General features: G+C 48.7%; 1 protein-coding gene across 2 annotated transcripts; it reads left to right on the forward strand.

The window, feature by feature from the left end:
* Positions 1-230: 230 nt before the first annotated feature.
* Positions 231-27357, forward strand: LOC103638373 (G patch domain-containing protein TGH homolog). Of its 2 annotated transcripts, XM_008661305.4 has the most exons (16): positions 231-572; positions 1832-1922; positions 2275-2369; positions 3316-3419; positions 3888-3949; positions 4038-4112; positions 4368-4513; positions 5219-5294; positions 5364-5447; positions 5884-5961; positions 6303-6441; positions 20378-20864; positions 20970-21251; positions 21338-21454; positions 22105-22314; positions 26068-27357. In XM_008661305.4, the coding sequence occupies exons 1-16, from the start codon at positions 435-437 to the stop codon at positions 26851-26853; spliced, it is 2970 nt and encodes a 989-aa protein (XP_008659527.1). In that variant the 5' UTR covers positions 231-434; the 3' UTR covers positions 26854-27357. The 2 variants fall into 2 exon arrangements, with proteins under 2 accessions (XP_008659527.1, XP_035818433.1); XM_035962540.1 differs by lacking the exon at positions 3888-3949 and having other exon boundaries at positions 26068-27348.

Raw genomic sequence — 27357 nt, forward strand, 5'->3', positions numbered from 1 at the left:
AAAATTTATCATTTTCGAATAACTGACAATTTCGATGCCATATTTCGACCGTTGGTTTTTCGTTTTAGTCCTGCTAGAAAAATGCGAAAACAAAATCAATTTAGCTGTTCTACCCGTAAGAGGGTGTTTGAATGCATTAGAGATAATTGTTAGTGGCTAAAATTAGTTGAGACATCGAAAGCCCCTAGCTATTTTTGATAAATTAGTTAATAGATAGATATCTATTTGTTTGCATTCAAATACCCATAATTCTCACGTAAACTGCAACGCCCTACAGCACAAAACTCAAATCGCAGTTCCCGTCCATCTGTCACCACCTCGCTCTCTACATTGCGGAACCCTATTCTCTCATCGCGCTCTCGCCTCACCGGCGCCGCCAATCCGCCGGCGAGCTAGGGCTTTCTGATCACTGGCCTCTCCAGTTTCCCGCCACCATGGGGGTCGACAGCGACGACGAGGATCTCGTCGTCTATGGGACGCCCATCGAGCGAGAGGAGGACACCTCCGCCCGCAAGCGCCGGGCCGTCGCCGAGGCTGGCCAACTCCGCGCCCTCCCTGCCTGGAAGCAGGAGGTCTTTCTCTCACCTCCCTCCTTCTTCTTCTCCACCTCCCAATCTCCCTATCCTGTATCTGTATCGTTGCGGTAGGACAGAATATGTGCTCTGTTACGGTGTTGGTATTGATGGATTCGAGATATACTAGGGCATGCAATTTCGTGAGTAGCAATGCAACAGGTGTTGCGTTTTTTTAATGTTTACGGTTTGTGGAGCAACTGGGGTGCATTTGGTTGTGACCAAGAGAGACTGCACATACTCTTCCATTTGGGGTTTGCTCACATGTCTGCTGCTATGTTTAGCTTTGGTGGCACATATTATAAATAGAGCTGTGCTAATTTTCTGCTTGTACCACTGGGGTTGGGGTGAAAGCAAGTTCGAGTTTTTTAGGGCAATCGGCTTTATGCCCAGTTTTGTTAGTTGGGCAATATGTCAACTAGGAAAATTCAGAGACAGAATAATGGTCCAAATTGTGAATTATATCTGCCTACTCCCTCCGTCCCAAATTATAAGTCGTTTTAGGTGCATAGAAAGCTATGCACCTAGAAAAGACAAAACCACTTATAGTTTGGGACGGGCGGAGTACTTCTCAAATGAGATGATTAATTCCATCATCCTGCAGAATACTGTCAATCCTGTTGTTTATCCTTGTGTATGCTTGTTAGTCAAACCATATTTCAGTAACTAATTCCTTGATTGTGAGTTACTGCTGATCTCATAATGGAATGGGTTTTCATGTAGTTCAGATGTGTTTTTTACTCAACTATTTCTCTATTAGTTTCTAGGTTACTTACGTGGATGCTATTTATCTGTCTGGACTTTGGATAGTGCAATGTTGGCTCAAAAGAAAAAAAGATAGACCTGGTGCTGAAGGCTCCGGGGTCTGGGAAAGGGATAAACAGAGGCAAGCCTTCTTCCCACAATTGCGGAGAGGCTGCTTTCAACACACGACTTAGTGGGACAGCTCTCACCACTGCACGAGACGTGTCCCTCTAAAACTACTAACTCACAAAATTATAAAATTTGTGATTTTGTAGCCATTGTGATCTTGTATTTGTATCAACAAATGGTTGATGCTGCATGTTTGCAGGGAATATGAGAATTCATTACAACATATCATTTATTTTTACTACTGAGTTATAGTATGGATTGACTTGTATCTTTTGTGAGTTACTTCTCTTTGTACTTGTTGAGCTTGTGCATTGTAGATTTGAACTGAAGTCATGTGGCATTTGATTTACTTCCAAGTTTTATTGTTGTTTTCATGTGGCGTATAGGTGAGGGATGAAGAAGGAAGAAGAAGATTTCATGGTGCATTTACTGGTGGATTCTCTGCTGGCTTTTACAACACTGTTGGCTCAAAAGAGGGTATGTTCTGTTGAAATTTTAATAATTATTATACTATGTCCATCTAGAAAATGATTCAATTCTAGCTCTACCCCTTGCCAAACTTTCTAAAGTTTGACCAAATGTATACAAAAAAGTATCAATATTCATAACATGAAATAGGTATACTATAAAAATCTATCTCAGACGAATCTAATGGTACTTATTTGTTATCATAAACTTTGATGTTTTTTTGGTATAATCTTGGTTAAACTTAATGAATTGACTTGGTATTATACTAGAATTCCATTCTTTCCTGTACAGAGGAGTAGTATGCTTGAAAGTAGCGTTGAGGAAACACATTCTATAATATATGCACTATGATTTTCCTCAGGGTGGACACCACAGACATTTACATCATCACGAAAGAATAGAGCTGAGCTGACAAAGCAAAGCATATACAATTTTCTTGATGAAGAGGATATAAAGGTACATAATGTTCTTTAACCATGCAAATAAAATTTTGAAAAGCTACCCAATTGCTCATATTATAGTATGAAAATTGTCCTTTCTGCAATAATTGTTCGTGCTTTCCCTTCTAACATGGTTAAAGATGGCTTTTAGGCATACATGTTGCCAAACTCATCTGACTGGTTTGCAGGTCCATGCTTGTAAATACTCCCTCCATGTCCAAATTATAAGTTGTTTTGGACAAGGTTTGAGTCGAACTTGTAAAACTCTGACTACAAATAACTGTTTTGTTATCTAGTTTTGAAACCTAATAGTAATATGCACCGGTTTATCTTGATAAGTACTTTTACAAAATTATAAGGGTGTGTTTGGTTTGGCTTTTGCCCCCTAAAAGCCAAAAGCCAAACCAAAGGGCTAGATCTAGGAAGCATCTTTTTTCTAAAAGCTGACTTTATCGCAGTGCAAAACTGAAAGCACCTCTATACCTGTTTTTAGCGGCTTTCAGATGCAACTGTGACAATGTATATAGAAGAACTTTTAGCGGCTTTTAGTGGGTTCTACCAAACGGTTTTAGGATTTTTAACACCTCACAGCCCACAACAGCTTTTTTCACATCTCACAGCCTATAACGACTTTTTTCACAGCCACAGTCCAACCAAACAGACCCTGTATTAAGAGTTCATTTATATTTTAACAAAAAAACATTGGTCAAAGCTATATTTTGGAGACCGTGTCGTTGTCCTAAATGACTTACAATTTGGAGATGGAGGAAGTATGTATCATTATCGTAGGGTGTGTTGATCTGATCAGATTCAGCTTTTCTTTTGGACATCAGATTCAACTTTTAAGGCTGGTCTAATTTCTGCTGTTTCGAGGCACTCATAGTCTGATTGAAGTTATTTAATAGCATATATCCATTCTTGAAAAAATAGAGTTCATTTGTCAGTGTGGATACTATTTACAGGATATGGGTGGTAATGCTTTGGAGACATCTCAGCAGTACGATACCTTTGGTTTTACAGCTGCAGAGCACGCTCGAAAACAGGCATCCAAGGAACAAAAGGAGAGGTTAGCATCTTATCTTCCTGTTCTATCAGGTTAATAAATGATTGCACTTATTGAATTTAGCCTATTTGTTGCCCATCAAAGCACTCTTCAGTCATCTCTCTGCACATTTTCTGCCTTTTATTGTGATTCCATTCTTCTAAGCTGTTTTGGTCAAAACTTAAGCCCAAACAGTTGGTGGGAGTCTCATGCGGCCATATCGTTGAGTTGGGTGGAGGGAAAATGAACAAAAATGATCCCTGGAGAGGAAGAGGAAAAACCATATGGTTCCTATGGGCCTCTATCGGTTTTTTTAAAATTATTTGCCTTTTGAGCCCTTCAATTTCCTATTTTTTCATTATTTATCTACTTGTATTCTTACATTTAACATTTATGCCATTGTATTTGAATGCCACCACTCGTGTATGAGTGCATCCAAATTGAACTACCTTTTGCTGATATATGTTTTTAATTTTTTACATCTTCTTGCAGACCATCTGCTATACCTGGTCCCATACCTGATGAATTCGTGGTCCCCACCACAAATTCAATTGGTATCATTTGTTCTAATGTTTTCTCAATAACATTTGAGTCGATGTATGTACTTTCATTGAATTTTATATTGTTACCATGTTTGAACAGGTGTGACATTGTTAATGAAAATGGGTTGGCGCCAAGGACGCTCTATTAGGGACTCACATGCTGATTCCTTATATGGTATGCCTTTTGTTTTCAATGTTTTTGTTTGTTTGGTAAGTTTAGCCATTCTCTGTCGAAATGTGGTCCTTCATTTGGTCAGAACTCATGCTACATCCAATGTCTTGTAATAGCAGCTTCTGTCCTCGCTAATTATCATTAGTTTGAAAACATTATTCTGCTCAAAAGTTTCATTGTGATTCTCAAATATGACATTTCTTCTTGATCATTTGGAGTTGTATGTCTTCTAACTTGACAAAAAAACTCTGAATGAAGAATCACGCAGGAATGCTAGAAAAGCTTTTCTTGCTCTCTCTGGTGCCAAGGATGGTGAAGATCAAGATCAAAGTGCTGAAAAGCCTAGCTTAGATAAAGCTGTTGTGGGGTCAGTCGGGGAAATACCTGTATCTGGAAATACCCCTGTAAGCAGAATGAATGTTTTTTTTGCTTCATTGCATTGGCATAGTTTCTTGTTATCCACCTTGTTGCATGGCTGTATTTTTTTGTTTCCCAACTTAAACTCACCAATCACGCTATTCGTCCTTTTGCACTTGTAGCCTTATCGGTTTAATAAGCTGTCTTGGACTTTGTTACAGTGAAACCTTTTTTAAATTTGACTTCTGATGTATGCTAGAGCTAGACGTTTTATTGTCCTCATGAATGTTGTCATATTGTTATTGAAATATATAAGTAATATTCTTTCAGGTCTTGATTTTTTTAGAGTAACAAGCTTATCACAACTTTTCCTCCGTTATACACCATAGTTGTTGTATTTTATGCTATCTATACAGCAATACTTGAAACTTGGCCTCCAATGGATGCTAGGTTTTTTATGATTGATCACTTAACGTCTTCAATTTATCATTGCTTTCATAATACTGTTTCAAGAATGAAGAATGTGCTTTTCTCTTTTGCTTTACAATTCATTTTCAAAAAGATCAGTAGTCAAAGTTTCATTACCTTCAGTTATATGGGAATGTACCTGTAGTATGATAGTATCCAAGATGTACAAAATGCATGTATACATATACTTATTTATTTGTTTATTTGGTGTTCATGGTTGCATCATGTGTTAAAGGTACACATGAAAAAAATATCTGCTGAAACTATAACAATTGAATATTTAGGTCTATGTGCTTCATCCAAAGCAGGATTTTCATGGATTAGGTTACGATCCATTCAAGCATGCTCCTGAGTTTAGAGGTACCATGTTCAGATAACATACTGTTATTAACATTATTTGGTGTCTGTCATACCTGATTCCTTTTATAGACAGGAAAACATTGCAGAAGTCAAGAGAGAGGGGCCGCAAACGAAATGATGTTTCTATGAGGGGAAATCTTCTGATTTCTAACTGTAAGATATAATGATGATTGTCTCCCTGTTATTCTATTATATTGATGTTGCGAAAGGGCTCTAGCGTAATGGTTAAGGCTTCCGAGTAGCACCTCCAGGTCCTGGGTTCGATCCCCCTCGGGGGCGAATTTCTGGCTTGGTTAAAAAAATCCCCTCGCTGTGCCCCGCCCGCTCCTGGGTTACGTCCTGCGCGCCACCCTCCGGCTGTGCCGTTGCAGAGTGGGCGGTGACGGCCCGCTAGAGATGGGGGGACAGGGTTCGGGGATTTTCTCGGCCGGGACCTTGTTTTGGTCTCTTCTTAATATAATACCGGGAGGGCGGTCTTTCCCTCCCCGGCCGAGTTTATTCTATTATATTGATGTTGAGTGTTGATTAATGATTACTGTAGCCTTAGCTTCGAGTTAACTTAGCTAATAGCTAGTTGTTCAATCATCAGCAGGACATTATGCTCCTGGTTTTGGGATTGGAGCTCTCGAAGAACTTGATGTTGAAGATGAAGATATTTATGCATCAGGTAATTGGGTTATCTTCTTATCAATCTTGGTGTTGCTGATGTTTATATCAGGGATTCATAATCAATCATATGACATTTTTCTGTTTAAACCACTCCTTTATGGAATTCAGTTCTGGCCATGTGAACTCAACTAAGCTTCGTTCACATTTGTTTTTCCAGGATCTTGATATTTCATATTTGTTTTCTGTTTGAACTTTGAAGTCTTTATAAATGCATATTCATGGTTATTATACATTGGAGACTTGTTCTTCTATTGTGTAGTCATGCTATATTTTCAGGTTGATCTATTAACTTTTTATACTTATCAGTTGCCCCTTTGTACTAACATTTGTTGCATTTAGGTTTTGCTTATGAACAAACTGAAGTTGATATTGAGCCTTCAAAAACTGCCAATGACAGTAATTATAAACTTGATGACAGAAAAAGAGGTTTCTATCTGAGCTTTAAGATTGCCTCAAATTCTGAATACAAACTTGAACGGTAATGCTTCCTCTGATTCATACTTTTCTTCATCTTGATGGAGTAGTGTGAACTACCTTCGAAAGTCTGGGCTTTGTTTTTTCATTCTACCTTCTGTGTGTTACCCTTTCAAAGCTTTTAGCTTACCTAATCATTTAACTGTATTGATGCCAAATTCCATTCTTGTCAGTTTAACTAATGGAACATATATGTGAAATTATACTCCCTCCATTTCTGTTTTTAAGGCATTCTTGCATTTCAATAGTCAAACATTCTAATTGTTGACCTTCGAGGCTCCGACTACTCTAGCAATATAATTGCACTCTTGTTTGATTTTTTCTCAAACATGTGGAACAACTGCGTATTGTTATATTAAAGAAGAAAAAACGGGTAAGATAAGCCTTACAAACACACGACACACAACAAAAAAGTGAGTTTACATGCACATCTTTGATCATGTTTGAAATTATTTTCCAGTGATTATGATTTTGTTTGCTATGAACAATAGAAGCAAAATCAGCGTCAAATTATTTTAGCAACCACACAAAACGCCAAACCATGCGACATAATTTCTATGAAAATTAATTTATCGCTGCTGTCATCGTTGTTGCCATCACCACCATCATGGGGTGTATATTTGGAAATACAAAAAATATTATGGCCGTCATCATTAATGTCACTATTTGAATGAGTGCAAACACTAACCCTAATCTAGGTTTGGGTGTATATTATATAAAGGACTTATGTGGGCCAAGCCCATTACAATGGGGGTAATCCGATAAATAGTAGAGAACCCTAACCTAACCCTAAACAGTAGTCTAACACCCCCATGCAGTCTCAACTCTATCCTGTACAGATGTTGAGACTGGATCAAAACTCAGTGAATATACTTGATGGCATCCCCTTGATGATGTCAGCGAACTAGCGAACTGTGACGTGGTTGGGACGTTGAGAACACGAACATCACCAACGGTGACATGCTCGCAGATGAAATGAAGATCGATTTCCACGTGTTTCGTGCGCTGATGTTGCACAAGATTGGTGGAGAGGTAGACCGCGCTGACGCTGTCGTAGTAAACGAGGGTGGAGCGATTGAGGGGGCTGTGGAGCTCCTGCAGAAGCTGGCGGACCTAGGAGGTCTCGGCCACGCCGTTGGCCACAACGCGATACTCGGCCTTAGTGTTGGAGCGGGAGATGATGAGCTACCACTTCGAGGCCCAGGAGACGAGGTTGGAGCCTAGGAACATGACGTAGCCAGATGTGGACCGACACGTGTCGGGGCAGCCAACCCAGTCAGTGTCGGTGTAGACCACGAGCTTCGAAGTCGGTGAGGGTTGAAGGAAAGGCAGTAGTCGATGGATCCATGGAGCTAGCGAAGAATCCGCTTGATAGCAGTGAGGTGGGGCTCTCGTGGGGTGTGCATGTGAAGGCACTCCTGTTGAACGACATAGGTGATGTCGGGTCGGGTCGGGAGAACGTCAGGTACTGGAGAGCGCCGGTGAGGCTCCGGTACGCCGTCACATTCGCGACCGGGGGCTTGTCGTCCTCGGAGAGCTTCACCTGAGTGTCGACAGACATGGAGCAGGGCTTGCAGTCGGACATGCCAGCCCGCTCCATGATGTCGAGACCGTACTGGCGTTGGTGGAGGAAGAGACTCTGAGGCCACCGCTCTGCTGTGATCCCAAGGAAGTGGTGGAGAGGCCCTAGGTCCTTCATCGCAAACTCGCGCTGAAGGGCCACGATCGTGCGCTAAAGGAGGGCAACACTGGACGCTAAGGAGGGCAACACTGGACGCCGTGAGCACGATGTCGTCAACGTAGAGCAGGAGGTAGACGGTGTCGTCATCGTGCCGATGGATGAACAGAGACATGTCCAACTTGGCCTCGACGAAGCCGAGGGAGGCCAAGTAGGAGGCGAAGCTGTTAGCAGGTATATCAGGCGTAGGTCTCCTGCCATATAGGCGCAAGCACTCTTGCCATATAGGCACATGCATACTTGCCTTATTACTGTTGCCGCATATAGGAGAATATAGATGCAATCCCTCTTTCAGGGGTAGAGTTAGGATTCCTTCAATCAAGGAGATCTCAGGGTACTGTTTCCATAAACCTGTGATCTCCTGCTCCTATGTGGGGATCGGCCACATTTGATGGAGCGGAGAGGGCCCATGTGGGGTCGGCGAATTGTGGACGAGAGGCGGGGAAGCCGACGGCGCCTGCCATGCGTGCTGCTGCTGCTGCAGGGAGAGGCAGGCAGGGGAGAGGGCGTCGACGTGCGTGGCGATGAGGCTGCCCGCGCCTACTGCGGCATCGAGGCCGCCCGTGCCTCCAGTGGCGACAGGGTAATCCACGTTCGTGTCAACAAGGGCAGAGCCCCCTGTGCGCGCGGGGTAGCCGGGCAGGTGGCAGCTGAGGAGGGCAACAGTGGTGCCCTCAGGTAGGGCTGGAAACGAGCCGAGTCAAGCTTGGCTTGGCTCGCCTGCTCAACGAGCTACAAAGGGAGGCTTGATTTGGCTCGGCTCGTGAGCTGCACCTTAATAAATAATATTGCATTATATAAGGAATTAATAGTCTATAAATGTGAAATATATATCATAATACAACATTACAAGTAATCTAAATTATAAATTAACATATATTCATCATTAAAGGCTGAGAAATGAGCCGGATATCTATATAATTATCCAATATTCATGATTATTATGTAGGTTGATTGATCTGGTGCAGCTCGCGAGCCAGAACGAGCCGACTCATCTCGCTGCACCAATGAGCTCGAAAACCTGCTCGTCTCAGCTCGCAAGCCTCCCCAAGCCGAGTCGCTCCGAACTTGAGCCGGCTCGCGAGCCTCGAGCTTTTTTCCCAGCCCTACCGTCGGGGAGCAGCAGGGCCTCCGTGGTCGTTGTCGCGAGATCCATGGGGAGTAGCACAGAGAAGACGAGCGGAGCCTCCGGGTGTGGTCGCGGCCGGCGGATGTGCCGACGACGGGGGTGGGGAGTCCGTGCGACGGCGGCGGCTTCGGCGTGCAGAGGGAGAACTGCAACTGGGAGAGGGGCCGACGTCGGGATCCGGTAGGGGAGGACCTGGCGTCGGTGGCAGCGGCTCCGGGCGAAGAGGGAGGGCCGCGGCAGCTTGTGGCGCAGAGGGAAGGCCACGACAGAGCGGGAGGGGTGCCGGCGGCGGGATCCGACAGCGGCCGCCCAAGGGGTGTCTGGTGGCTGGGAGGGAGGAGAGAGGAGAGAGAAAAGAAGACCTAGCTCTATACCATATTGGAATGAGTGCAAACCCTAACTATTAGGATATGTATCTATCAGGATCAATCAGAGCCTGATTAGCAATTGATTGTAATCCCCTAGATTGGCTAGCTACCTTGTATAGACTAGGATTACCTTCTATCTATAGCCTAGGTCTGTTTCCTTGTACAGGGAATAGCCTTCCCTACATGTACCTTCCATGCATGCCTATTGGCTATATATAACAGGCTCCCCACCCTCAATGGGTGTGTGGTGATTCAATCCATTCTTCCCCTTTCTACATGGTATCAGCTCTCTAGATCCTGCGCCCATCTCCCTGCTGTGCGCAGCGCCGCAGCGCCAACTCCTCCCTGCTGCGCCGCAACTCCTCCCCCCCTGGTCACCATGACCGACGCCACCACTCCTGCTCCCACTGTGATTGTCGCCCCCTATGCGACGATCAATGTCAAGAACCACATCCCGGTGACTCTTGAACTGGCAAAACCCAACTTCAACCAGTGGGAACCATTCTTCACCTCCCTCTGTGGAAAATTCGCTCTCCTCTCGCATATCGACGGACTGCAGGAAGCCCGTCCCACAGATCCTTCTTGGGGCATCGCCGATGCCTGCGTCCGCAGCTGGCTTCTCGGCTCGGCTGGGCCCGACGTCATCGGCCTCGCCGCGGCTCCAAACCAGACTGCGCGTGAGCTCTGGGTCGCCATCAAGCGCCTCATCGAGGCCAACAAGGCTCCACGCGCCATCTTCCTAAGCCACGAGTTCCACTCGATGACTCAGGGCGACTCCTCCATCAATGACTATGCCCAGCGTATGAAGGCCACCGCTGACGCGCTCCGTGATGTCGGCCGCACCATCACCGACGCGGAGCTCGTCCTCAACCTCCTCCGCGGCCTCAACCCACGTTTCGCCAGCACCGCCGACAATATTGCCGACTCCCACCCGCTGCCGGACTTCGCCACCACTCGCGAGAAGCTTGTGCTGAAGGAACTCCGCCTCGCCAATGAAGGCACGGTTGCGGCCCAGACGACACTCCACGCCGCGTGCGGTACCAACTGCCGCACCACCCCCACCACCAACGGCGGCGGCTCCACTGCCAGTAGACAGGGCGGTCACGGCAGTGGCTCCAGCAGCGGCGGCAACCCAGGTGGTGGCGGCAGCCGCTGGAAGAAGAAGGGCAAGGGCGGCCCTCACTCTGGCGGTCCCAGGTTCCCAGCCGCCCCCTGGTACTGCTACCCCCCTTGGACCGCCGGGGTTCATCAGCAGCCCTGGCGCCCGCCGGCGCCAACCCCTGCCTGGCGCAGTCCTGGCATCCTCGGCCCCTACACTCAGGCTCAGGCGCACACTGCGCTCGCCCCTGTTCAGTCCCCCGACAACCCTGCTCCACCTATGGCAGCGCAGGGCGGTTGGGATCAGGCTGGCCTCATCGCCGCACTGAATCAGATGTCCCTCCAGGGGTCCTCCCCTTGGGTCCTCGACACTGGCGCCACAGCTCACATGTCCTCTTCGGCTGGTATACTCCTGTCCCATCTCCCCCCTCCTTCATTCGGCATCACCGTTGGAAATGGCACCACCATACCCATCACCTGTCGTGGCACATCTACACTATCCTCCCCCACCTCTACCTATCGTCTTAATAATGTTCTTGTTGCACCTGCCCTTGTGCGCAATCTTTTATCTGTTCGTCAATTCACTCGTGACAACTCTTGTTCAATTGAATTTGACGCTTATGGTTTTTCTGTCAAGGACAAACAGACGGGGCAAGTGACTCTTCGCTGCAATAGTGGTGGTGACCTCTACACCTACCCCTCCACCACAACTCCCTCCTGCAGCCTCGCCACCACGTCGTCTTTGTGGCATCATCGCCTCGGCCACCCCGGTCCCTCCAGCCTCGCCAAACTTCGAAGCATGTCGGTCATTTCCTTCAATAAAAGCTCGCCATGCCTCTGCCATGCCTGTCAACTTGGCAAGCATGTGCGCCTTCCATTTAGTCACTCGACATCTGTTACTCATGCTCCGCTTGATTTACTTCACTGCGATGTATGGACATCTCCCGTGCTTAGTGTAGAGAATTGGTTTAGGGGAAAGCACCGCACACACAATCAGGTGCGTGACTTCTTATATATATAGCCAAGTGGCTTGGTGTACAAGGATACAATCTCCTAAACTAGGAAGGCTGTCACCTATACAAGGTAAGGCTAAACTAGGAAGGCTGTCATCTATACAGGGTAGGACAGCCGGCTGTAGATATATGCCTAATACCCGCCCGCAGTCGCAGCGGGAGAGTCACGGACGCAAAGACCACCTAAACTCAGTAAACAACTGGACAGGTAAGCCTTTGGTCATGATGTCCGCGAATTGATGAGTAGAGGGGACATGGAGCACCCGAACTTGCCCCAGTGCCACCTTTTCGCGGACAAAATGGATGTCGATCTCAATGTGCTTCGTGCGGCGATGATGAACGGGATTAGCTGCCATGTAGACAGCGCTCACGTTGTCGCAGAAGACGACCGTCGCAGAGGCAAGAGAGACCTGAAGGTCCTGAAGGAGCTGCCGCAGCCAACAGCACTCAGCAACAGCATGGGCCACAGCTCGGTATTCAGCCTCCGCGCTGGACCGAGAAACTGTGGTCTGTCGCTTGGAGGACCAAGAGATGAGGTTGTCGCCGAGGTAGACGCAGTAGCCTGAAGTGGAACGTCGAGAGTCGGGGCAGCCAGCCCAATCCGCATCGGAATACGCGGTGAGGGACTGTACAGGGCCGACACCAAGGTGAAGGCCGGAAGAGAGAGTGCCCTTCAAATAGCGCAGGATCCGCTTTAGCAGCGCCAGGTGGGGCTCGCGCGGGTCGTGCATGAAGAGACACACCTGCTGAACGGCGTAGGCCAAGTCAGGTCGGGTCAGGGTGATGTACTGGAGGGCGCCGGCGATGCTCCTGTATATGGATGGATCAGCAACGGGAGCACCCTCAGTGGCGGATAGCTTGGCATGAGTGTCGACAGGGGTCGATGTAGAGTGACACTCAGCCATGCCAGCGCGCTGGAGAAGCTCAACGGCGTACTGTCGCTGAGACAGGAAGATCCCGTCGGAGGAGCGCGTGACGGAGATGTTGAGGAAGTGATGGAGGTCCCCAAGGTCTGTCATGGCGAACTCCGAGTGAAGAAGGGTGATGAAGCGCTGAAGAAGATCCGTCGAAGAGGCGGTGAGGATGATGTCGTCGACGTAGAGGAGCAGGTAGGCGAGACTCTCACCCTCTTTGTAGACAAAGAGGGAGACGTCGGAGGAGGAGGCGGTGAACCCGAGCTGGCGTATGTACGTGGCGAACCGCTGGTACCACGCCCTGGGAGCCTGCTTTAGGCCATAAAGAGAGCGCTGCAAAAGACAAACATGGTCAGGAGCAGCGGGGTCGACGAAGCCGGGCGGCTGCTGGCAGTAGACCGTCTCCTCGAGGTGGCCGTGAAGAAAAGCGTTCTTCACGTCCAGCTGGCGGATGGGCCACGAACGAGAGGCGGCGATGCTGAGGACAGTCCGGATGGTCGGGTGTTTGACCACCGGGCTGAACGTCTCGTCGTAGTCGATGCCGTGCTGCTGAGAGAAACCACGCACCACCCAGCGTGCCTTGTGACGAGCAAGAGTGCCATCGGAGTGGTACTTATGCTTGAAGATCCATTTCCCGGAGACAACGTTGGCACCGGGGGGGTCGGGGAACGAGGCGCCAGGTGTCGTTGTCGAGGAGCGCCTGGTATTCCTCGGCCATGGCCGCACGCCAGTTTGGATCAGCCAAACCGCTGCGGTAGTTGCCGGGAATCGGAGAGGCCGGCGTTGTCGCAGTCGCCGAGAGTCCCACGTACCGCACCGGTTGGATGGCGCCAGACTGGGTGCGGGTGACCCGACGGGGCTCCAGAGGCGGCGGAGGTGGAGGTGGAGCCGGTGAAGATGAGACGGGGTCGTCGACGACGTGGATGGCCGGCTCAGCCACGTACTCGGGCAGAGCTGGTGTAGTCCGCGGGCGTCGAGCGTACACACGCGGACGTTCGCGTGGTGCATCCGGAAGTGTAGTCGGCGGAGGCGGTGGCGCAGCTGACGAAGGAGGTGTCCTAGAGGCAAGCTCCTGGAGGACAGGGCCGCGCAGGAGGATAGCAGGGTCTTCCTCATGCACGACAGGCGACGGCCGTGGTCGCTCGACGTCACGTGGTGACGGAGCTACCACGGGAACAGCTGCTGCAGGGTTAGGGGCAATCAAAAAATCCATATCCGTCACAGGGAGGAGTGTGGTGGAGAAGGGAAAGGATGTCTCGTCAAACACGACGTGACGGGAGATGATGACGCGCCTGGTGGTGAGGTTGAGACAGCGGTAGCCTTTATGGGAAGAAGGATATCCCAAGAAGACACAGGCTGCCGAGCGAGGAGCTAGCTTATGTGGTGTTGTGGCAGAGAGGTTGGGATAGCAGAGACACCCGAAAACACGAAGGTGACTGTATTCGGGGGTCTTGTTATATAGTATGGTGTAGGGAACGGCGTTGTTCACAGAGGAACAGGGCCGGCGGTTGAGGAGGTAGGTGGCGGTGACGAGCGCCTCGGCCCAGTAAGGAGGCGGCATGTGGGCATGTATGAGGAGAGTGCGGCTGATGTTATTCAGCGTGCGAAGTATCCGCTCTGCCTTGCCGTTTTGCTGGGATGTGTAAGGGCAGGAAAATCGGAAAAGAATGCCACGAGATGAAAATAGAGAGGTGAGAGTGTGGTTAGCAAATTCAGTGCCATTGTCAGCCTGGAAGGATTTTATTGTGACGCCAAATTGGGTTTGCACAAGAGCGCAAAAATCAGTGATGTGAGAGGCTACTTCAGATTTGCGAATAAGTGGAAAAGTCCAGCAAAAATGAGAGTAATCGTCTAACAAAACCAAATAGTACTGGTACCCTGATATGCTAGCCACGGGAGACGTCCAAACATCGCAATGAATCAAATCAAAGGGTGCAGAACTGCGTGTTTGAGAAGGAGTAAAAGGTAGTCTCACATGTTTGCCAAGCTGACAGGAATGACATAGAGGTGGTTCTACTTTATTACAAGAAATGGCGGAAGTGTTTCTAAGAGTATTTATTGCAGTAGAAGACGGATGACCGAGCCGAGAGTGCCACAGGGAGGTGGTGATGGCAATGGAGGCGTACGGCGAGGTGTGGGTGGCAGCTGGAATGGTGTAGAGGTCCCCATCACTATCGCAGCGAAGCATCACGCGACGACTCGCCATATCCTTAACAGAAAAACCAAGAGCGTCAAATTCAATCGAACAATTGTTGTCACGAGTAAATTGACGTACCAAGAGGAGGTTACGAACGAGGGAAGGAACCACTAGGACATCACGCAGAGTGAAAGTGGATGAACTAGTAGGAAGGACAGAGGAGCCGCGGCAGGTGATGGGTAGGTTGTGACCATTGCCGACAGTGATGGAAGTGTAAGAGGGTGGGAGACGGGAGAGTAGTATACCATCCGTAGACGTCATGTGGCTGGAGGCGCCGGAGTCCATCACCCAGCTGCCCTGTCCCTGAAGGGCGAGCTGGTGCAAGGCAGCGATGAGGCCGGATTGGTCCCAGTTAGGCGTGGGGGACGACATCTGGAGCGGTGCGAAGGCGGTGTGCGCTTGAGGTTGGGGAGCGACACCCAGGACTCCTGCGCCAGGAGCACGCCACCCGCCCTGTCCGCCTGGGCCTCCCTGCGGCGCCCCATAGGGGGAGAAGCAGAACCAGGGGCCCGACGGCTGGCGGCCCGACTGCGGCCACTGGTGAGTAGATGCGCCAGCATGTTTGCCGTAGTTGCCGCCTTTCTTCTTCTTGCTGCCGCCGCCGTATCCACCGCCGCCTTTGCCATAGCCGCCGCCGCCTGCCGGTGTCTGCTGAGGACCAGCAGAGGAGCGGCAGCCGCCCGGGCCAGAGCAGGAGGAGGTGGCGGCAAGGAGAGCTGTGGCGGCCGCCGTCTTGACCTCGTTGGCGAGGCGGAGCTCCTTGAGTTTCAGGAGATCAAGAGCAGAGGCGAAGTCGGGAAGGACGGTGGAGTTGGCGATGTCGTCTGCGGTGTTGCTGAAGCGGGGATTGACGCCGCGGAGAAGATTGAGGACGAGCTGCGAGTCCTCGACTGGATGGCCGACGTCCCGGAGATCGGCGGCCTTCCGCTTCATGATCTCAGCGTACTCGTCGATGGATGAGTCGCCTTGGGTCATGGAGTGGAAGTCGTGGAGGTGGAGAATCGCCCGCGGGGCCTTGTTGGCGCGGAACAGACCTTCGATGGCGACCCAAAGGTTGCGGGCGGTCTGGTTGTCACCGTCGACGGCGAGGCTGAGGATGGAGTCGTCGACGGAGCCGAAGATCCAGCTGCGAACGCAGCAGTCCGCTTGATCCCAGATCGGGTCTTGCGGGCGTGGGGGAGCAGAGCCGTCGATGTGGTGGCGAAGGAGGAACTTGCCGCACATCGATTTGAAGAAGGATGCCCATCGGGAGTAGTTGGAGGCCTTCATCTCCAGCTTGGTCGGTACATGAGATTGAACCGAAACCGTGGCATACGAGGGCACCATGAGCTGCTGGATGGCGCCAAGGTTGGCGGTGGCGTCTAAGGTCTGCTCAGCCATGGAGGAGAGGTGGAGGGGTGCCGGCGGCGTGAGAGAAAGCAGAGAGCAGCGGAAGGAAGGCCGGGATCGAATTGATCCTGTCTGATACCATGTAGAGAATTGGTTTAGGGGAAAGCACCGCACACACAATCAGGTGCGTGACTTCTTATATATATAGCCAAGTGGCTTGGTGTACAAGGATACAATCTCCTAAACTAGGAAGGCTGTCACCTATACAAGGTAAGGCTAAACTAGGAAGGCTGTCATCTATACAGGGTAGGACAGCCGGCTGTAGATATATGCCTAATACTTAGCAATTCTGGGTTCAAGTATTACCTTATTATACTCGATGATTATTCCCATTACTGCTGGTCCTTCCCACTACGTCACAAATCTGAGGTGCACCGCCACATGATTGAATTCATTGCATACGCCCAGACCCAGTTTAGTACCACACCTAAATCCTTCCAAGCCGATAATGGGACCGAGTTTGTCAACCGCGCCACCACTTCCTTCCTTGCTAGCCACGGCATCACTCTCCGCCTTTCCTGCCCCTATACCTCACCACAAAACGGCAAGGCCGAACGCATGCTCCGCACTACCAACAACACCATCCGCACCATGCTGCTCCATGCGTCCATGGCACCTCCATACTGGGCTGAAGCCCTCACAACAGCAACATACCTCCTCAATAGGCGCCCCTCCTCCTCCATACAAAACCAAATACCTTACCAGATTCTTCACGGCCTACTCCCTGATTACGCTTCCCTTCGCATCTTCGGATGCCTCTGCTATCCGAACCTCACTGCCACCTCCCCTCACAAACTCGCCCCTCGATCCACTCCTTGTGTCTTCCTCGGATACCCATCCTCTCACAAGGGCTATCGCTGCCTTGACATGTCCACTCGCCGCATCATTATCTCGCGCCATGTTATTTTTGATGAGTCTGTGTTCCCATTCTCGGCTGCACCATCGGCGGCCTCCATGCCGTCGTCACTTGATTTTCTGATGCAGGACCTCACCTCCTCGACGGCTCCTGCAAACACCCATCCGTCGCTCGCTGCCAGCAGCGAGGATGATCTCCAGGTGTTCCTGGACCCGGCCATACTCCAGCTCGGCCCCCGGGTTCACCCTGCGGGCGGGCCACAACTGGGCGCTCATGGGCCCCAAGCAGGGCAGCCGGCGGCTCCCCCGACTGATGGTCAGCGCTTCGGCAACACCTACACCCGCCGCGCCCAGCCTCCAGCAGCACCGGTCACCGCAGCGGTGGCCCCTGTGGCTGCTGCACCTTCAGCGCCAACAGCAGCTGCACCAACTTCGCCACCAGCGGCTCCTGCAGCTCGGCTCCTCTCTACTGCAGCGAACCGGCCTGTGACACGCTCACAGACCGGCTCCCTTCGCACTGTCCAGCGCTTCGGCTTCTCCGCCTCCGTCGCCTCGCCAATCCCGGCGAACTATCGCAGTGCCCTGGCCGATCCAAATTGGCGTGCTGCGATGGCGGACGAGTACAAGGCATTGATCGACAACGGCACTTGGCGCCTCGTACCCCGGCCGCCTGGTGCGAACATTGTCACTGGCAAGTGGCTGTTCAAACACAAGCTCCACTCCGACGGCTCCCTCGCCCGGCACAAGGCGCGCTGGGTCGTTCGTGGCTTCTCCCAGGAGGAAGGCGTCGACTACGACGAAACATTCAGCCCGGTCGTCAAGCCGGCCACGATCCGCACCGTCCTCAGCATTACTGCGTCTCGAGACTGGCCCATCCGGCAGCTCGACGTGAAGAATGCCTTCCTCCACGGCAACCTCGAGGAGACTGTCTACTGCGAGCAGCCGAAAGGATTCGTCGACCCCGCTGCACCTAACTCTGTCTGTCTGTTGCAGAAGTCCCTGTATGGGCTTAAGCAGGCACCACGCGCTTGGAATCAGCGCTTCTCCAGCTTCATTCGCAGTATTGGCTTCACCACCTCCAAAACGGATGCCTCCTTGTTCATCTACAAGAATGGAGACGCCATGGCCTACCTCCTCCTCTACGTCGACGACATCATCATCACTGCATCATCGCCGGCTCTTCTCCAGCACGTCACCTCCCGCCTATCGTCGGAATTTGCCATGACGGACCTCGGGGATCTTCACCACTTCCTCGGCATCTCGGTGACACGGGACAGCAGTGGGCTGTTCCTCTCCCAGCGGCAGTACGCCGTTGATCTTCTCCAGCGCGCTGGCATGTCTGAATGCCACCCGACAGCTACTCCGGTGGATGCCCGGACCAAGTTGTCTGCCTCCGAGGGCGCTCCAGTCGCCAAACCCTCGGAGTACCGGAGCCTCGCTGGTGCTCTTCAGTACCTCACTCTGACCAGGCCGGACCTGGCCTATGCTGTCCAGCAAGTCTGCCTCTTCATGCACGACCCTCGCGAGCCGCATCTTGCGCTCATCAAGCGCATCCTGCGCTATGTCAAGGGCTCCCTGTCCGCAGGTCTGCACTTGGGTCCTGGCGCCGTTGATCAGCTCACAGCCTACTCCGATGCCGACTGGGCCGGCTGCCCGGACACGCGTCGCTCCACCTCCGGCTTCTGCGTCTACCTCGGCGACAATCTGGTGTCATGGTCGTCCAAACGTCAGACGACTGTCTCTCGCTCCAGCGCTGAAGCAGAGTACCGTGCTGTGGCCCATGCGGTTGCTGAGTGCTGCTGGCTGCGTCAGCTTCTACATGAGCTGCACATCTTCATCCCCAGTGCGACCGTGGTCTACTGTGACAATGTGAGCGCTGTGTACATGGCAGCCAACCCAGTCCATCACCGCCGCACGAAGCACATCGAAATCGACATCCACTTCGTCCGTGAGAAGGTAGCTTTGGGGCAGTTCCGTGTTCTTCATGTTCCGTCCACACACCAGTTCGCCGACATCATGACCAAGGGACTGCCCGTACATCTCTTCACTGAATTTCGGAACAGTCTCTGCGTCCGTGATCCTCCCGCTCAGACTGCGGGCGGGTATTAGGATATGTATCTATCAGGATCAATCAGAGCCTGATTAGCAATTGATTGTAATCCCCTAGATTGGCTAGCTACCTTGTATAGACTAGGATTACCTTCTATCTATAGCCTAGGTCTGTTTCCTTGTACAGGGAATAGCCTTCCCTACATGTACCTTCCATGCATGCCTATTGGCTATATATAACAGGCTCCCCACCCTCAATGGGTGTGTGGTGATTCAATCCATTCTTCCCCTTTCTACACTAACTCTAATCCAGGGTTGGGTGTATATTATATAGAGGAGTTAGGTGGGCCAAGCCCATTAAAATGGGGGTAATCAGGTAAATACAAGAGAACCCTAACCTAACCCTAAACAGGAGTCTAACAGTCACCATGTTCCTAGGTTGATGGGTTCAGGGAACAAAGACATGCAGACATGCGATGCGGAATGTCACCTTTTGGAAACATGGTACAAGGTGTAGGAGCATGGAGTTACACATCTTTGGGATGCTGGTTGAAAGATGGAACATGAACCAAATATTTTTGTAACATAGGCAGTAATACATCTATTAGAAAATATAGCATGCCTGTGTTAAAAAGAAGAGAAAAATGTGGATGGCACCTGAACCTGCTTACTGTGAACGTCCCCTGATTCAGTAGAAGTGGTGCTTGGTGGCAAATGCGTAGCACTTAAACTGAGGTTGCCAATAATTCTGGTTAGTTAGAAGGGTGATTTTGAAAGGGCAGTGTTATAGTTGAACAATTCCATGGACATTAATGTGCAAGTCTCTCCTACCGTGCATGCCATACCCTCCACCCAGAGTCATAACCGGAGCACATACCAAGAATCAAACTTTATTAGTTTTGACCAACAATTAGTGTGGCTGTATAAAGGTCTATTGATACAAAAATTGTAGCACTTTGTATCTCAATATATATGATACTAAGGTCACCATTTACCATTTTGCATCAGTATAGTACTGCAGAAATTTGTGATCAAATATAACTCAGAAGACTGTTGTAGGTCAATTCATGTAAATTTGGGTGGGGTTTTAAATTGTTACTGCCACAGATTGATTTATTCAATTGTGTATTGGCTGTATATTTAAATACTTTAGTACTCTGGAAATTGAATGGTATTGTTGCTTTTATCAGGTTCCTTCCTCCTGAGATCCCTGATGATTTTGATGCTCAACACAAATTTCCAACTCCAGTTCAATCTGCTGAGATGTTTTCTGACTCTGCTCCTCTTGAGGTTCCTCCACCAGAAGACACTAGCTTGACACTATTGATTGACGGCTGTGCAGCTATGGTTGCACGTTGTGGGAAACATATTGAAGATTTCTACAAGGAGAAAAGTAAGACAAACCCGCAGTTCCTTTTCCTAAGTGGAGGAGCTGGCTGTAACTATTACATGAGAAAGTTATGGGAGCATCAGCAAAAACATATTGGTCAGCGATGGCATGATTCTGCAAAATCAAAGACTTCTTCTGATAAGTTGACAGCAGAGAATCGTGGGAAAATTCTTGGTGAAAGGCCCCTTGACAGAACTACTAAAGTACATAGCCCATCTCTTTCTGCAAAGGAAGCTGTTCAACTGCAATCTAATCTTACTGAGACATTTGTCAAGCCAATATCCCTTGTAAGTTATTTCTATTACATTGGGCTGTTGTTAATATCAAATTGGTCAATAACTCATTCTCGGATTCTTGGTCAGCAAATGTTTTTTTTCTTTGTTTGCAAATAGGATGGCCTACCAGAGTATGAGAAGCCTTTTAGCAATGATCCTGCGAAACAAGTTAGATTTGAGCAATTTCTTAGAGATAAATACAAGGGAGGTCTTCGTGCTGCAAATGTTACACCTACAAGTACTATGTCAGAAGGTGATCGTGCTCGGGAAAGGCTTGATTTTGAGGCTGCTGCAGAGGCAATTGAAAAGGGCAAGGGAAAAAAAGTTATTGATCCTTTGTCAGTGTTCTCTTTGCCTGGAATGAATGAGCAACGCTTTGTAGCGGCAACCCAACCAGAGGTAGATGAAGTCACTTCTTAAGATTATGTTATCTTCTTCCAAATGTTGTCTTCTTCCAAAAGTTGACTCTTGGAAAATTTATATAGAGCTCTGTAGTGATACAAGATGAGAAGCCCATCTATCCACAAAGGCAGCAGTTTGAATGGCGGCCTTCTCCAATACTGTGCAAACGTTTTGATATTGTTGACCCTTTCATGGGGAAGGTAAATTGAAATATGAGTTCTTTATAGCTGCCATTACTTCAATACTTTTGATAGTTGTGTGCATGAGTTACATATACTTGCATTACTTAGCTAGACGCATTTCTTGGTCTATGGGGGTGTTTGATATAGCAGAGTAAATCTCCGAGGTGGAGCTGGTCAAAGCTAGCCAAACACCCTAACTCCAGAGTTGCAAACTCTATAGAGTATGGGAGTCACAGTACAAATTGTTGGAATACCTCCTTTGCTGCTCCTTTGAGTTTTAGAGCAGAGCTGCTCTAGGTGGAGCAGAGCCACGCCAAACACCCCCTATATTTGTGAGAACAGAAGTGTCGCTTGATGTTATGCTTCTGTCCACCTGTCATGCCTGAGGATAGCCACTTCCTTAGCCAATAATAAAAACAACAATGTTAAGCGTCTAATTAGAAGAGGGCATGCATCTATCTTTTTACTAGACATTTCTATACTGCAATTCGGTATGTGTATTTGTATGGTGTTTCTACTGTATTACTTATGGACTGCTTCAAATTTGATACATTTTTTTGCTTTAAATCTATCTGTATAGCTTCAAGTGGAATTGCATTTTAAATTAGCACTCTGATGGCGAACCTTATCTTTATGACAGAATCTGACCATCCTTTATACATGTGCAGCCAATGCATGTTCAAAGACCAAGGAGCAAGATGGAGAACCTTATCTTTATGACAGAATCCAACAAAGGAACAAATGATGAAGTGGAGAGCTCGAGTAGAAGTTTGCAGCATGCTTCTATGGAAGCGCTATCTGATGTTGAATCACGAGGAGCCGCTACTGATCCTGACTTTGAGCCCAGCAGCTTGCAAAGACCTGTTGATCTTTACAAGGTAGCATATGTCTCGTATTTGAATGTTCTTGGAGATGGCAACGGGTACAAACCCGCCGGGTTTTGCTATCCCAAACCCGTACCCGTGAAAAATATTTACACCCATTAAAAAATCCGTACCCATTACGGGTTTGAAATTTTGCCCAAACCCGTACCCATCGGGTTTGCGGGTACCCATGGGTTACCCGCGGGTTTTATCTCCAATATGCTTATTCTTTTTATATAATCAATAAGTATCGTAATGATTAATGAGATCATGGTCCAAAATTTATGTAATGAACGAGTTCATGATTTGGTATAAAAAATATTAGTAGAGAGAATTAAATACAAATAATAAGTTGTATAATCAAGTGACCTTGCACTAAGTTATCCATCCAACACATATATAATGCTAGTAAAAACTATAAGAGCAAGCAAACAACACTCTCACCAACTACTGGGGATGAAAACGGTTTCAGAATTTTTCGGAATTCCGGAAACCGATTTTGAAATTTTTCGATCGGATTCACCGGTAACGGTATTTTTCGAAAACGGAATCGGTTTTCGGAATTTTCTATCGGAATCGGTATCGGAATCGGCGTGGTGTTTTACCGACCGTTTCCTTCGGTTACCAGTTTTTGTCGGAAATTACCGGATTTGTGTCTCGGAATTTTCCGGAATTCTGTCTCGAAATTTTTTCGGAATTTTCCAGCTTGTGATTTTTTCGCATCGCCTGTACGTCTCTGGATAAGGATTACTTATTTTTGTATTTTTTGGACGCTTTAAGATTTTTTTTGGGATAGATGGTGTTGGAAGGCAGTTGAAATTAACGATTTGGTCTCTCGAACAAATTCACTATTTTCTATGCACATGTTATGTATTAGTAATATATAATGATAGAGAGCCGACAGTCTGTCTTTTCCACACACTAGATTTTAGGGTTTTCCTGTGAGGATGTGAAAAACTCTTTATGTGACGAAAAAATATTTCATGAGTAAGCATGTCATGTCAGCTAAATTGAGTGGATATTGTAAACTTTGAGCCTGTGAACTTGTGATCTTTATGAACTTGTTATACTGTGAACTTATTATATTATGAACTTGTGATCTTTGTAAACTTTTTATATTATAAATTTGTGATACTTGTGAACTTGTTAAATTGTGAACTTGTTATATCATGAATTGTGAACTTGTGGTCTTTGCGATCTTTTGTCAACTTTGTTGTATTGTGAAGTTTGATATGTTTACCGATCGTATTTTAGATTTCGACCGTTACCGGTGTATTTTCCGCACCGAACTTTCGTTTCCGATGTTTCCGAAATACCGATATCGTTTCCGTTTCCGGAGTTACCGTTTTCGATTTTGTTTCCGATAAAAAATATGAAAACGGTAATGGTTTTAGTGTTTACCGACCGTTTCCGACCGTTTTCATCCCTACAGCAACTACTTATACATTCGCCGTTTGATAAAAATTAGGAAGTAAATAGGGAGATAACAAGTTTGTTGTTCGTTTATAAAATAAAATGACAATCTGCACTAGGTTTGGTCGGGTTTAAAAAACCCACGGGTTCACGGGTTTGGGTACTATAGGAACAAACCCGTACCCATGAACCACGCCCCGCAGCGCCTGCTTGAGGCCGTACAGGGAGCGGTTCAGCCGGCAGACCAGATCCGGATGAGCAGCGTCGACGAAGCCGGTGGGCTGGCTGCAGTAGACAGTCTCCGTCAGAGTGCCGTGAAGGCATTCTTACGTCGAGCTGATGGATCACCTAATCTCAGGAGAGGGCGAGGGAGAGGACGGCAAGAACGGTGGCGAACTTGACGACAAGGCTGAAGGCCTCGTCGTAGTCTACTCCGGGGAGCTGAGTGAAGCCCCGAAGGACCCAACGAGCCTTGTAGCGGTTGAGGGAGCCGTCCGAGGTCAGCCTGTGGTGAAAGAGCCATTTGCTGGTGATTACGTTGGTGCCTGGAGGACACGGCACCAGGTCCTAGGTGTGGTTGGCCAACAGGGCTGTGTACTCCTCCATAGCGCGATGCCAGTGTGGGTCGGCGAGGGCGGTGCGAACGGAGGAGAGGACTGGGGAGGCGTCCGGAGGAGTGGCAGTCGTGTCAGTTGCCAGAATCAGCCGGTCGACGAAGCCGAGAACGCCAGCGGCGTGCCGAGTCACCATCGAGTTGACGTGCCCGTGGTCGTGGTGAATGGCGACCGGGTGATACAAGGCGGCTCGAAGCGGGTTGCCTGGATGTCGGGGGCCGCGAGCAGGGTTGGCGAAACGAGCTGCGCTGGTTGACGAGCCCGAGTTAGTGGGCGCCGAAGGAGTGGCGCGCCTGTGGCGGTGGTAAACGAAGGCGGGGTCGGCAAAGCGACCCATGCTCGTCGACGGGGTCGTGAATGGCATAGGCAGGGCCGCGTGTGGCGCTAGCGTGGTCGATGGAGCCGCACATGGCACAGGTGTGGTCAACGGGGCCGCGTGTGGCACAGGCGGGGTCGGCGAGGCCGCGTGTGGCGCGGGAAGGGGCACGAGCGGAGGCATCGAGGTCGCACATGGTGCGGGCAACAGCGCAAGACGGGGCGCCTGGGGTGGTGGGGAAATCGGATTGGACTCAACGAGGGAGTCGAGATCAATGGGTGGGGAGGAGCTAGCAAGGGGAAACACATCTTCGTCGAAGACGACGTGAGGAGAGATGATACGGTGGGAGACGAGGTCAAGGTAGCGAGCGGAGCGAGGAAATAGCTTATGGGGAACGATGGCGGAAGTGTTAGGGTAGCAGGCACAACGAACACTCGAAGGTGATCGTAGGAGGGGGCTGTGTCGTACAGGACGAATTGGGGAGTAGGGTGGCTCATCGCCTTCGAGGGAAGACGGTTGAGGAGATGTGTGGCGGTGTGCAGGGCCTCTGCCTAGTAGCTGGTAGGGAGAGACGCCTGAAAGAGAAGGCAACAAATCGTATTGGTGGTGGTGCGAATCATGCGTTCAGCCCAGCCATTCTGGGCAGAGGTGTAGGGGCACGAGAGGCACAACTGGACGCTAAGAGTGAGAAAGAAAGCGCTGGAGGCGTGGTTGTCGAACTCACGTCCATTGTCACACTGCAGGGCACGGACCGGGCAACGAAACTGGGTAGATACCCTGGCGAAGAAGTGGGTGAGGGTGGTAAACGTGTCAGACTTCAACCGAAGAGGAAAAGTCGAAAGAAAATGGGAGAAATCATCCAAAATCACCAAATAGTATTTATAACCAGATAGACTGAGTACAAAGGAGGTCTAGAGATCACAATGAACAAGGTTAAAAGCCTGCGCAGCCTGAGAAATAGTAAATGGGATACAAGTATGTCGACCTAACTGACAAGCATGACAGAGACCCTCAAAATGTCCCCTACTACATGAAGGATCTATACTATTGGCAATCTTGGTTATGACATTGGACCCTGGATGGCTGAGACGACGATGCCACCGTGCCACTACTACCGCAATGCTGCTGGAGGCAGCCTTAGGCAGTTAGGACCTATATCCTAACATCCCTTTTCTTCTTTTAATGAAATGAAACCAGGTCTCGTGAGTGTTTGATGGAGAAGTGCTCCATGTAGAAAATTTAGCTGATGGCTGGAAATATGTGATGATTATCTAAGTTTAAGGATCACATTGGCCCTAAAAAATTGTGTTTGGAGAAGCTTAGGCTTCTTTGAATAGGGACTTAATGTCTTCATCGGCTTATCGTTTATTAGAAAATGGTTATAATATGTTTTAGTATTGACGAGTTCAATTATTGTGGATGCAGGCTATCTTTTCTGATGACTCAGATGATGATGCAGATGAAATTCTTAGCAATCAACTAGTGGATCCAGTGAAGACAAGTGAAGGTGCCAACATGGCTCTCAATCGTCTTGTAGCTGAGGATTTCCTAGAATCATTGGGTAAAGAACTGGGATTAGAAGTCCCGCCAGAAAGGCCTCATGTTTCATCTGAACCTGAAAAATTTTCAGCTTCTCGGGCTAGTCTCTCATCCCAGGATGAAAGGATAACAACTGCTCTCACCAAAGTAAAGGAGAATCAGTGCTCTATTGACATTGTGCAAGTTGGCAATATCAATGAAGATACTCCATTAGCCAGTGCTGAAACCCTTGGTATGAAATACGAGAATCAGGAGAATAGAACCGAGAAAATCAGGTCTCGCCCTATGAATCGACAAAGCCAGAACCATAGTCCAAGGTCTGATTCATCTAGCGAACGGCACAGGAGTTGGAAAAGGAGACATCGTCACATCTGGAATGGAACTCCAGAATCTGAGTCCGGTGAACGCCATAGGAGCAAAAGAAAGGAGTCTCATTCAAGACACAGAAAACGCAGGAGTAGAAGTCCAGGTAGTGATACTCCCAGTGATACCCAACATGAGACAAAACGGAAGGAGAAAAGGCATCGCCGAACTTACACATCTGATACTGATTCTAGTGATCATGAACACAGCGAAAGATATAAATCTAGTAGTAGGCGATCATCTGACAAAGACAGAAGTAGAAAGCGTCGTATACACCACAAGCACAGAAGAAAAGATCATGTAGATTAAACATGAATGGGAACTGCTGGAATACGACTGTACAAACGATGGAAGGTGCAGTGCAGGGCCATTGGGTTTAGCAAACCATGGAAGTTTGATGAGAACACTGGGAGGTATGGAAAATTTGCTCACAGGAAGTATTCTGCTCATATTGGCTTCATTGCGTTCATCACTTTTGCCCGAAGTTTTCTTTGTTGGATTGGTGGAATACCACTGTAGCATTGCTATACCACAAAGCAGTTTCATGGAAAGGAATCGCAATCATCTGGTCGCTTGTAGAAGTCTTAGGAAAAAGATCTTGTTGAAGTAGCCGTGTTTGCAAAAATGTTGATCTTGATAGCAAATGGTTTGACTACAAATCTATGGTGTGTGTAAAACCGCAAGTTGTATGATAGCTATTTTTTTAGTTTACTTAGTTATATGATAATGTAGTTTTGTTTTGTTTTACAGAAGGTAATTAGGTTTTTGAGAATGGTCAAAGCATAGCGTAATGGTTAAGGCTTCTGAGTAGAA

The sequence above is a fragment of the Zea mays genome, chromosome 9, assembly GCF_902167145.1.
Source record: "Zea mays cultivar B73 chromosome 9, Zm-B73-REFERENCE-NAM-5.0, whole genome shotgun sequence".
In the NCBI taxonomy this organism is placed as follows: Eukaryota; Viridiplantae; Streptophyta; class Magnoliopsida; order Poales; family Poaceae; genus Zea; species Zea mays.

Bases quoted from the DNA above. Each gene is read 5' to 3' on its own strand.
- LOC103638373 (XM_008661305.4), top strand. From the start codon at position 435: ATGGGGGTCGACAGCGACGACGAGGATCTCGTCGTCTATGGGACGCCC. The intron at 4,514-5,218 runs GTAAGCAGAATG...TTGAATATTTAG, and splicing joins CTGTATCTGGAAATACCCCT to GTCTATGTGCTTCATCCAAA. The intron at 5,962-6,302 runs GTAATTGGGTTA...TGTTGCATTTAG, and splicing joins TGAAGATATTTATGCATCAG to GTTTTGCTTATGAACAAACT.